This window comes from Prosopis cineraria, unplaced genomic scaffold (genome assembly GCF_029017545.1).
Source record: "Prosopis cineraria cultivar Desert tree isolate PC_DT_omini unplaced genomic scaffold, ASM2901754v1 PC5, whole genome shotgun sequence".
In the NCBI taxonomy this organism is placed as follows: Eukaryota; Viridiplantae; Streptophyta; class Magnoliopsida; order Fabales; family Fabaceae; genus Prosopis; species Prosopis cineraria.
In genome coordinates, this window is record NW_026555336.1 from 27,414,834 (window position 1) to 27,427,438 (window position 12,605).

At 30.8% G+C, this 12,605-nt stretch overlaps 1 protein-coding gene across 1 annotated transcript; it reads left to right on the plus strand.

The window, feature by feature from the left end:
- The first annotated feature begins 8,015 nt into the window (after positions 1-8,015).
- On the plus strand, positions 8,016-12,137 carry LOC129310800 (multicopper oxidase LPR1-like). The gene is made up of 3 exons (XM_054952711.1): positions 8,016-8,252; positions 10,498-11,955; positions 12,036-12,137. The coding sequence occupies exons 1-3, from the start codon at positions 8,016-8,018 to the stop codon at positions 12,135-12,137; spliced, it is 1,797 nt and encodes a 598-aa protein (XP_054808686.1).
- The last annotated feature ends 468 nt before the right edge of the window (positions 12,138-12,605 follow it).

The following is a 12,605-nucleotide window of genomic DNA, read 5'->3' on the forward strand; positions in this document are numbered from 1 at the left end:
TCTGAAGCCCATTTTTTTTAGGAGGAATGATATTAAGGGCCCTACAAAAAGAATTTATTGCACTTAGGGTGTAAATTATTTTGAAATTACTCTGTAGGCCTGGGGCCCTAATTGTAATATTTTTTCGAGAAAAATACTATTTTGCCCTTTGTTTGATTTGAATCAGAAACCTGCACAAACCTTCAGAGAAATGAAGCTATGTTCAGTGGTTTTCTTGTCTTCTCATTTCACCACTCGTTGCTCCATTTGCTCGTTATTTCTTGTGATGTCATGCTCTCTTCACTATTGCTAGTGCTTGGCTTGATCCATTCTTTGCCATCATCGTTCATCTCGAATGCTCTTACAACTTGACCCTGAGCTTCTATCGGAGTCTCATTCTTGCCGTCTGAAGCTCACATCCTCACATGGTCACATCTAATCTATCACGATCGCTTAGCATCTCAACACTAAGTCTTTGGTGTCTATAACTTTGGTAATTAGTTCTATTCTTTTTCTCAACCTCTTAACATTGAATTCTATTAATTAGATCCATGAGATGGTTTGAAAAAGGAGAGGACTTTAATTTTAGGAATCAGAAATTTTGTTTAGAATTTCCCTTTTAATAGAAACCAAAAGCTAGTTTTGGTTATGGTTAAGTCCACCTAACTAGTTGGTTAACCTTTCGTTTAAGAAAATTACAGTCACATACATCAAAAATCAGAAGAAAGACATAAGCCTAAGAGAGATATGTACATCTAATTAATTCCAAGAATAAAGAACAGAGTCACATATCAGTCTTAAGTTGTGTCTTGGATGGTTTATGTAGCCACATACTTTATATATCTAGTTGATCTCACTCAAGTTTCTTAACTGTCTGTGTATAATCTATACAATTCATATATATTTATCCTTGACTGAATTGTTGATGACATCCTTCCTCCAGCTTGAGTTTCTGGATAGTAAAAAAGAGTATTGCTTGAAAATTTCAAACATTTAGATCATGTGAGTAGCCACTGTCTACACAATGATATTTAATGATTTAAACACAAAACCATCTTAGCTGACTTTTTCTGGATAGTAAAAACTAGGATGCCATATTTACCTTATGGAGTTTCCAAACTCCTCTCAACATCCTTGCCCATCCTTTTGGACTTATTCCTACACGTTAATACATCTGTAGCTTCTAATTAGTAAGCTTGAATAATAAACAAAATGTTATATATCTAACCTAGAAAAATATTCCTATAAACATGAATATGAGTGAGTTAATAACTGGAAGCTTGAGATTCTTTACTTCCATGTATTCTTGAACATGTTCAGGTAGTAATGACTTAAAGGATGTGTTCAGCTTCACTCTAATTAAACTTTGACATGTCATAAGGAAAGCTGCTAGGCCATTTGAAGTTAACCTCTCAAAGTAATAAATGGATATGTAATTCAAGCAACTCATACTAGCGAGAGTTAAGAGCTCCATATCAGTCACTGAGCAGTGTGATAATTTTATCTACAATATAAGAAAATTAACAAGTGCTACTTAATTTTAAATATAGTTGTGATGTGAGTACTGCTACCCCATAGCCTCTCTATAAGGTCTGCATGATGTAGGGCTGAGAGATAACTCTTTTCTATAGTTTGGATAATTTATATGTAAAAATATGTAAGTTGAGCAACTTGATCTTGAGTTTTGATGGTAAAAAAATTAATACACACACATAACTCAAAGTTTAGAAGAAATATAGAGTGAATTTAGTCAATGATTATTTGTTGGCACAATCATTGAGAGGGTAGTATTTTGCAAGTATCAAGGCTTAATTACATTTACATGAAGCCTACAAGATTCCTTAGGCCAAGGAAGAAATTATCAAAATACCTAGAGAGAGAGAGAATAAAACTTTGTAAGAAAGGCAAGCTTTTACTTTTTTATATCCCTTTCCTCTTCTTCCAAGCTGACAAGTGACCAACTACATAATATTTGTAAGCTTTTAGCATACTTATATGAATGGAGAATTTATTAATGCATGCTATGTTATACTATCCTTAATCATTTTCTCTTCTGCTAATCATAGTCAATTTGTGTAGGTGCATAGCATAAAATGGCTTTCAATAAATCACAAAAGCCAATATCAACTGTAGGATGATGTGATTTTAGAAGAGAATTTTTGGAGATTAGCAAAGGCAAATACAAAAAAATAGTTGATTCAAATAAGGTTACAGCTGAAGTATGGAAACAAATGAGCATAGAGGAGAGGAAGCCATATAGAATGGAATTACGTTACAGCTGAAGTATGGAAAGAAAAATTATAGAATTATGGAATTAGGTTCTCCTATTTGGATTATGTACATATTTTAAGTTTTTTTTTTGTAATTTGGAATTAGTTTTTGTTTGTAATTAGAATTATGTATATATTTGAATGCAAAGGAAATGAAATTTACAAGTCTTAGCCTTTCCATTATGTACAAGACAACATTCATTTTGCACAAGACGATGTCCACGCATGCATAACAGAAAGTCCATGCATTTTGAGTAATTCACTAGCCTTTTTTGAGTATTTCACTAGCTTTAGGTTCAATTAAAAAGAAAAGTTAGGAAGATCATGCATGACACAACATCCACTATGTATAAGACGATGTCCACGTATGCACAATAGAAAGTCCATGCATTTCGAGTATTTCACTAGCCTTAGGTTCAATTGAAATAGCAAGTTAGCCAAATCATGCACAACACAATATCCATTATGTACAAGATGATATCCACACATGCATAACAGAAAGTCTATACATTTTGAGTAATTCACTAGCCTTGGGTTCAATTGAAATGACAAGTTAGGCAAACTATGCAGACACAATATCTATTATGCACGAGACGATGTCCACATATACACAACAGTAAGTCAATGCATTTCGAGTATTTCACTAGCCTTAGGTTTAATTGAAATAACAAGTTAGGCAGACTATGCATGACACAATATCCACTATGCACAAGACGATGTCCATGCATGTACAATAAAAAGTTTATGCATTTTAAGTATTTCACTAGCCTTGGGTTCAACTGAAATGACAAGTTAGGCAGACAATGCATGACACAACATCCTCTATGCACAAGATGATGTCCATACATGCACAATAGAAAATCCATGCATGTTGAGTATTTCACTAGCCTTGGGTTTAACTAAAATGATAAGTTAGATAGACCATATACTACACAACATCCTTTATACATAAGATGATGTCCACATATGCATAATAGAAAGCCCGTGCATTTCGAGTATTTCACTAGCCTTGGGTTTAACTAAAATGACAAATTAGGCAGACTACACACGACACAACATCCATTATGCACAAGATGATGTCCATACATGCACAACAAAAAGCCTATGCATCTCAAGTATTTCGCTAACCTTGTTTAACAGAAACTTAGGCAGACCATACACGATACAATATCCACTATACACAAGACGATGTCTACATATACTAAATAGAAAGTCCATGAATTTTCAATATTAAGAAGGACAATTACATCAGATATGAAGAATTTCATGTCGGTACTAGCTTAGGTACTAAAACAAGTACCCACATGAAATTTGACATGATATTTCAAGTTTAATATACGCAAAAAGATAACCACTACGTCCAAAATATCTAACAATTTCTTCTCTATATACAAACAAAAAATATCTATCATTTCTAATTACCTAAACAATATTACTTGGGAATGCTTTCATATACATAATTATCATTGTCTATGTACACCAAAGAAGTATAATGTGACTATTTCTCATGCTGAGTTAGGATTCTTGCATGTCTTGTGACTATATCTAGCCTCTCCACATCTTGAACAATGATAGATCTTCTTATCTTAAAATTGAGACTCTATTCTCCTTGTTTGTAAGCAAACAATGTATAACACAATATCCATTATGCACTACATAAGATTCATATATTTTCACCTGAAAGTCCATGTCATTCCAATTTATCATTAGGCTAGGCTTAACAAAAGGAATGCTCAAATTAGTCAAATATGGCACAACATAATATCCGTTAAGCACAACACAAAGTTCCTATATTCTCACCTAAAAGTCATGTGATTCCAATTTATTATTAAACTAAGCTTAACATAATGCACAACTCAATGTTTAATAAAAACAACTCAAAGTTTATTTTTGCACAACAAATACTCCAACATTTTTGACAGAATATTTTCTTCATATTAGATCATATTTTATTCAGTTTACATGTAAAAGTCCAATATAAACAAGTCAACCATCATTATTGTACAACTAATCCATTCTAAAACTTTTGTGGCCAAAATAATTCAGCAACCTTTACCTCATATTAGCAGTAGAATTACAAATAAAATTCCAATCTCAACATCACATTGCAGTTTGTACAATAAAAAGTCCATCTCATATGCACCCTACTACGTTATGTAAAACCCCATTAAATGCTTCCACTAAATGAATTACTACATATTAAATGAGTGAAGATCACTTCTGTTACCACTTCATTAGCAACTGACATACAATAATGACAAACCTTAAATTATTTCTATAGCAAAAATGAATGCTGCTCATTTTTTCAGCAAGAACAATGAAAATCTCAACTCATTTTTACAGCAAGAACGTGAAAAACCTGAAAACCTCCAGCTAAGATCTTGAAATCATCAGAAGCACTGTTGAATATGGAGGAATTTTGAAATTTACGCACCTCAAAAGTTACTCCTCCGCAGTAGAGCTTAGAAACTTTCCCATCCTCGAGCTAAATACCCATTCCCGTGTTTATCATCCTCCTTCTGCGTTTAATTTCATTTCTTTCTATTAAGGGCAAAATAGTATTTTTGTTTGAAAAATATCGCAATTGGGGCTTCAAAGCCTGCAGAGCAAGTTTAAAATGATTTAGACCCTAAATGCAATCAACTCTATTTTTAGGACCTTTAATGCCATTCTTCCTTTTTTATAACCCCCATTTTGGAGGATTAAGGATAGAAGGTCTGATATAGATAACATTATTGTATATTATCATAAATTTACCCTTATCCTCCCCATCCATTCTTACTCTTTCACTCCCCTAACCACAAAACTAAAAAAAAAACATAATTATATCAAATTCAAAATATATTAATTAATTTTATAATAATTCTTAAATAGTGATTAAATAAAATCATTTCATTCTTTTGATAAAACTTTCAAAAAAAAATAAAATATTCAATTTTGCTCCACTTCATTCCACACCACCTCATTCCATTTTATTAATAATTGTTCATCTCCGTTCCATCATATATTGTGAAACACACCCTTAGTAGTTAGATTAGCATTAAGTAATAGTTAGTTTGCTTCAATTGAATAAAATAGTGGTATAGTTTGCAAATTGTATAGTTTTTTTTTTAATCAATCCAATAGTTTTATAGTTTAGCAAATTGTACAGTTTAGATATCAGTTGAAAGTGGTTCAATTGTTCTGGTATTCTTGTATTCTTTTGCTGTTCTGATATTCTCCACATGTTTGTGACAAATTTAGAAAAAACAAGCACCATTACAAAAAAAAAAAAACAGTTTTTTTTACTGCACTAATTAATGTCATTTTTTTGAAAAAAGTTAGATAAAAAATAATCACAATGACAATTTCATAATTAAATGTCAAATCAACAAAGCTATGCACGCCATTTCTTTGAAAAGTGGCGTAGAAAGAAAACAAGTCACATTGCTTTTAAAAGGAGCGACGTGGCTTGTTTAAAAAAAAAAAATTACATTATTTATATAATTGATAGGAAACCGCATTGTTTGTCTATAAAATGATGTAGTTTCCTTCATCCGCATTTCAAAGCCACGTCTTTTGTAAGGGAATGCGACGTGGCTTTGAATTTTAGCTAAAATAAAAAAATAAATGATGTAATTTTTTATATCCACATCATTTAAATTAACCTTTCATGTCTTTTAATATTATGTCCTCTCTAATGATAACGTGGAAATGTTTAAAAAATGATATTAAAAGGGCTTTCGATAGCAATGAAGCATTTTTTTTTTCTTAAAAAAAAAATATTCTTGGGTAGTGAAGCTTTAGGCCAACGTAGAAAAGCCTTTCTATGTTGGTTCAAAGAGGAAAATGATGTAGAATATCTCACTTTCGATATCTTTTATCACTGTCAAAAGTCTTTTTTTTTTAATAATTATGGGTGCTTGGTTGTTAATTGAACAACTACTCCACTAAACTATCTAATAATCATTGATGACTTTTGAAATTTCGATAAAGAACATGGGATTTCAGAGCAATATATTGTGATTAATTTCATGAGACTTTTTTGTATTTAGATGTTTTCGTATGGGAGTTAAGAGTATTTTTTTATTATATTATACTAATGATGTGCCTTCTTTTGTTTCCATTTTTCAATCAAGTAGCCAATGACAACTTAAAATTCTTACGACCAGAGAGGGGCAAAAAACATACGGAATAGACTGAAAAATTTCACCTGTTCCCATCATAATACTTGATGGAAAAAATGATTAATTTTGTTTTACTTGACCAATTTGTTTTAATTTATTTCATAAAAAAATCACTTACTTTTTTTAAAAAATTATTTTATGATTTTTTATGATGTTTGTTTAAATTTTTGAAAATAATCAGAATCTGAAAAAAGTAGGTTTTTGATTATTTTAAGAAACTACTTTAAATAATTTTTAAAAATAATCTAATGCAATAGATGATAAATAGTGTTTTAAAGAGACGGAATATATGAAGATATTATAAAATTTTAAAATAATATACTAATAAATTATTTTTATCAAAAAATTAAGGAAGATATCATAAAATTTAGAAATAATTAACTAATATTCATTTTCTATTATTGTAACCAAACATAAAATAATGCCTACTTTTTATAAAATAAGTCTCTTTTTATAAAATTTTAAAATTACCCAAAAATTACTTATTTTTTAATCGTAGGCAAAGGGGCCCTTTATATATTATTAATCATTGCATCAACATTATTATTTACGGGAAACATTGTTTTCGATTGGTGTTCTTTACTGGGCCACGTAGATGTGTGTTGCTTTTTCACAAATTATTAATATTAATTATTAATTGTTAATTGTTAATTGTTAATCTTTAACAACGCATAATGAATTAGTTTTTGCACTTAATGAAGCGGCAGCGTGATGCATAATCTTGGCTCTTCATGACATTTTTATTAGCTTGTTCAATTTGAAAAATCTCACCCGTACTGACAACATGCATGCATGATTCCAACGAAGTACAAGGCCTGGTATAGTGTAAATTTAATTAGGAGTGGCTTATCATATACAGGAGAGAAATTAGAATCTGATAATTATATTGGAAGTGTTGAGACATATTATTTATTGAGATTTAAAAAATATTTTGTATTTATTACGTGTTCATTAGCATATTGATTAGTTATTATTAGGATTGTACATATATTATAAACTTTTCATATCAATAGAATATGATACTTTTTCAAATCTTCTTTTTCTCCCCCCTCTCAGGGCTTCTTTCATGGCATCATAGCTTGGTTAATCAAGTTCTTATAATTTATCTAAGCTAGAGCTTAATCTAGATGAGCATGTGGATGTAATCAATTCTTGCCTACAGCTAGTACAAAGGATATATATATATATATATATATATTATTGAGATTTATTTTTCAGGTCAAGCAATATAAGTTATTGCAAACTCAAGAGCATCTTGAGTTGCTCTTGAGTTTGAAGGAGTGTTGAGATATATTATCTATTCAGATTTGCATCCATTATTAGGATATAAATTAGTTATTATTAGGTTTATCTATATATTATAAGATCTTCGTATCAATATAGTACATCACTTTTCCAGCCTCCATTTCTTTCTTTTATGACTTTTCTTAGACAGAAAATACTTCATGTCTATGATTAAAGAAAAAACAAATAAAGGTTTTCTCCAAAATTAAATAAACTAATTAATCATCATCATCATCATCTCTTTATATACAGATACACACACTCACTTGCGACTAGTGACAGCATATTTGAGCAGCCTAGATATAATTTAAGAGGCATGGGTAGATCAAGATGGCTTCTGATGAAACTCAGATTGATTAGTGTTTTATTTGAGGCTTTGGTGATTATCTCCTTATCGGCTGCTTCTTCAAGAGATGAAGAACTGGTAGATTCATCGAAGTTGGAGATGTTTGTCGATGAGGTTCCAGATATGCCCAGAATCCATGGCTACAAGATCCTTCATGGAGTTCCCAAACCCAAATCTCTCGTCATTGGCATGTTCAAAAAGAATTGGGTATGTATTCATTTCCTGAATCTTTTTTGTTCTAATACTGATGATATCTATCTAGTTTGGCTAAAAAAAAATGATGTCTCTCTCTCTCTCTCTCTATATATATATATATATTGTGTATAACAATCTTATTCTAGTTAACTATACATAGCATCTTGTATAGCAATTGAACTATGTATTGATACATTTTGGCCAAAGAAAACTAGGTATTGATACATAATTAGGTATATAAGTACTTCATTTTGTGAATATATAGCAATATGTACTCCTTCGAACCTCTGTAAAAGAATCAGATGAGAGTTTTTTGGGGGAGGGTGTAAAAATAATGAATAACTACGTACATTCCTTGCATTTATTAACTTTTTTTTTACCCTTATTAAACGATTATAATGAATGTACTATCATTAATTTAATGCACGACTGCATTGTCAAATTAACAATCAACAAAAGCATTTTGAGGGGACAAGAATTAAATCTTTAGTATGCTTATTGATCTTAATTCTATTTTCTTTTTTTATCTGCATGAAACATATTGTTTTAAGAACTAGATTGGTTTGGCAAAAAAAAAAAAAAAAAAAAAAAAAAACAAAACAGATCAGACTAGACTAAACCAAATAGTTGGACTGTTGATCAGACTCACTAACAACTTAGTTTAGACCAAAAAATCATTATTATGGTTAAGCCAAGTCGAACTAAAGTTGAGTAATTATTGAACCGAAAACCAGAATGGTTGATCTAAGCTAATACCAAAAAAAGGCTAAAAAAACCTTAAAAAGAATAAGAAAAATCCAAAAATTAACTCTTCTAAAAGCCAAAACTTACTTTATTTGTAATTATGCTATGTTATTTTATTAACAAATAAATATACTATGGGTTTATTTCATTTATATATATAATGCAATTAATATTATTTTTTATTCAATAATTATTATATCACAAATTCAATAGCTACTCTAAGAAGTCAAACAATAAAAACTAAAAGCCGCTAACCTTCTTAGTTTAACGTCTAGTTTGACTTTTAAAATAGAGAAAGTTAATCATTTGGTTCTTGTAGTTTTGACCCAATTATAATTCAATCCTTCAACTTTGACTCATTATAACTCATTAGTGTCTAAAATTTTGATTTGATTATAAATCAATTTTGAACTTTGTCTCTTGTAATTTAGTTCATGAAGTTTTAACCTCTTAAATATTGATCCTTGTATTTTAAAAAATAAAAGTATAAAGATTAAAAATATTTTAAACTTTTAATATTTATAATATTTATAAAGATTAAAAGGGTTTAATAGTTTAAATTATTAGTAATAAATTTTAAAAATATTTTTAATTTTTATAATTTTATTTTTAAAATGTACAGACCAATATTTAAAAAGTTAAAACTTCAGATACTAAATTATAAGAGATAAAATTCAAGGACTGATTTACAATCGAATCAAAGTTCATGGATTAAGTTACAATAAAGTCAAAGTTATAAGGATCAAATGATTAATTTTTTCTTTAAAATTTAGTAAAACAATTATTTATTTCTTATGATATCATTAAACTATCAAACTAACAAAAAAGTAATTGAACTAAAGCTTTTTATCATTGTTTTAATAATTGAAGAGATCAGACTGGATAATTGGATCAATTGAACCATTGACTAAAGTCATTAACAGTTTCGTTTGGACCAAAAAATATTTTATAATTGAGATGAGCTGGACCAAAGTTAGGTCACTATCAAGATGAAAACCAAAACAATTTTTAAAAAATTGTACAGGTCTAAACATAATATAAAGTCTCAAAAATTAAAAAAAATAGAAAAAAATAAAAGATTAAATCTACTAAAAGCCAACTTCATTTTTAGACCATTCATTAAGTCATATCTATGTAATATGATTTGGGACCAATTTTTAGAAAAATGTTGACAACAATAGCTAGGTGCAAATACATATACTTTTTATCATACTTATAACTCATATAATCAAGAGATCCACATATATAATTGACAAGTTATAAAATCATAATTTATAATATTGTTGATTTATGGTAATGTTATGTTACTTTATTGACAATTGGACATACAATGAACTTATTTCTTAGAATTATATATATATATATATATTATATGTATAAAATATTATTTTCATTTGATTATTACATCATCGATTTTATTTTCAATCTAATTGATTAAATCATAAAAAGTGAGATCTACTAACATATCCACACTTACTTGATTTTGAAAACATTTCCTTTTATGCTAGTGCAGAAATTCCATAGAGATTTGCCGCCAACACCAGTTTTTGCTTATGGTGTCGACAAACATTCTGCAACAGTCCCAGGTCCCACAATTGAGGCCCTTCACGGAGTTGACACCTATGTGACATGGCAGAATCACCTCCCTTCATGCCACATCCTCCAATGGGACCCAACAATTCCAACCGCCATACCTCACTCAAAGAAGGGCATCCCTACAGTGGTTCACCTCCATGGTGGCATCCATGAGCCCCAGAGTGATGGCAACCCAAATGCCTGGTTCACCGCTGGATTCAATGAAATGGGGCCCACTTGGATGAAGAAGACCTTTCACTATCATAACAATCAGCATCCTGGAGATCTATGGTATCATGATCATGCCCTTGGGTTAACTAGAGTCAACCTCCTTGCTGGCTTGATTGGGACCTATATCATCCGTCACCCTCTAATCGAGGACCCTCTCGGCTTACCCCACGACATTGCCATTGATCGACCTTTAATGATCTTTGATAGGAGCTTTCACATTGACGGTTCCTTATACATGAATTCCACTGGAAACATCCCTGCTGTGCATCCCTTTTGGCAACCGATATACAATGGTAATGTTATTGTCGTGAATGGAAAAGTTTGGCCTCGCATGACAGTGCAACGTCGTAAATATAGATTTCGAATAATCAATGCCAGCAATTCTAGATTCTTTAGATTCTTCTTCCTTAATGGCTTGCAATTCACCATCGTGGCATCTGATTCTGCTTACATTGAAGAGCCAGTGATGATGACAGAAGTTTTAGTGGGGCCATCTGAGATTATAGATATGATTGTTGACTTTTCTCAGTCAAAAAGTGACACTATTATCCTAGCCAATAATGCACCGTATCACTTCCCTTTTGGTGATCCAGTGGATGAAGCTAATGGAAAGGTCATGAAATTCTTCATACAACCTGATTTAGAAGTTGACAAGTCACGCATCCCAAAGAAGTTGATAAAATATCCTGATGCAAAGTTATCTAGTGTGTTGCACACCCGGTACATTAGAATGTTTGGGTTTGGCATGGGGAAGGAAAGGCCAACTCACTTGTACTTAAATGCTAAACCCTTCGAGTCACCAGTGACAGAAACTCCAGAGGAGGGATCAACAGAGGTGTGGTATGTGATCAACTTAACGATGGCTAATCATCCGTTTCACATTCATTTAGGGCTGTTGAAGGTGTTAGATCAAACAGAGCTATTGAATTTTGAGGAGTTTAATGAATGCATGAGGAAACATAATAATGTGACTGAGTGCCACATGGAGGAGCATGCAAATGGCCAGAAAATAGAGGTTCCAGCTCATGAGAGAGGGTGGAAGGTGGTGCACAAGATGATACCTAAGTTTGTGACGAAGATTGTGGTGAGGTTTGGTTACATACATACAAATGCATCATATGGGTTTGATGCAACAGCGGAACCTGGTTATGTGTATCACTGTCATGTAAGTATTGTTATATATTTTTTTTGGCATTTTAATTTGAGTTTTAATTGAAATTACATGAAACAATTAAATATGTGCAGATGTTGAACCATGAAGACAATGAGATGATAAGGCCTTTGAAATTGACAAAGAGAGGTTTATATTACAAAGGAGATGATGGCCTGATAGATTCTAACAAGTAATGCACAATTATTGAATAACTAGTGTGGCACCCACAAAAGATCTGGAATGTGCCATACTATTAAGTGATTTGATATCTATGTAATGTAATAGTATACTGTTATGTGGGGAAATCACCCTATGCCCATTATTAAGAATGGAGATTATATTATACCACTCAACTAATTAAATCCATGAAGAGATATATATATATATATATATAAACAAAAGGAACAAGTGTACATATTACTATTACAGGTACAATATGAAAAAAGTGTTATTATGAATCAACATGTATCCTTTTTTTTTTTGTCCTACTTGACAAGCATATATAACATAACATAAATATAATATATATATATATATATATAACATACTTTTTTTGTTACTAATGTTATAATTTTTTGGCAGATAATTAGCATACAATACCTGATACATACTTTAAATGTTTGATATCCATGATATCTCTTTAGGTCTGGTGAATTTAATAT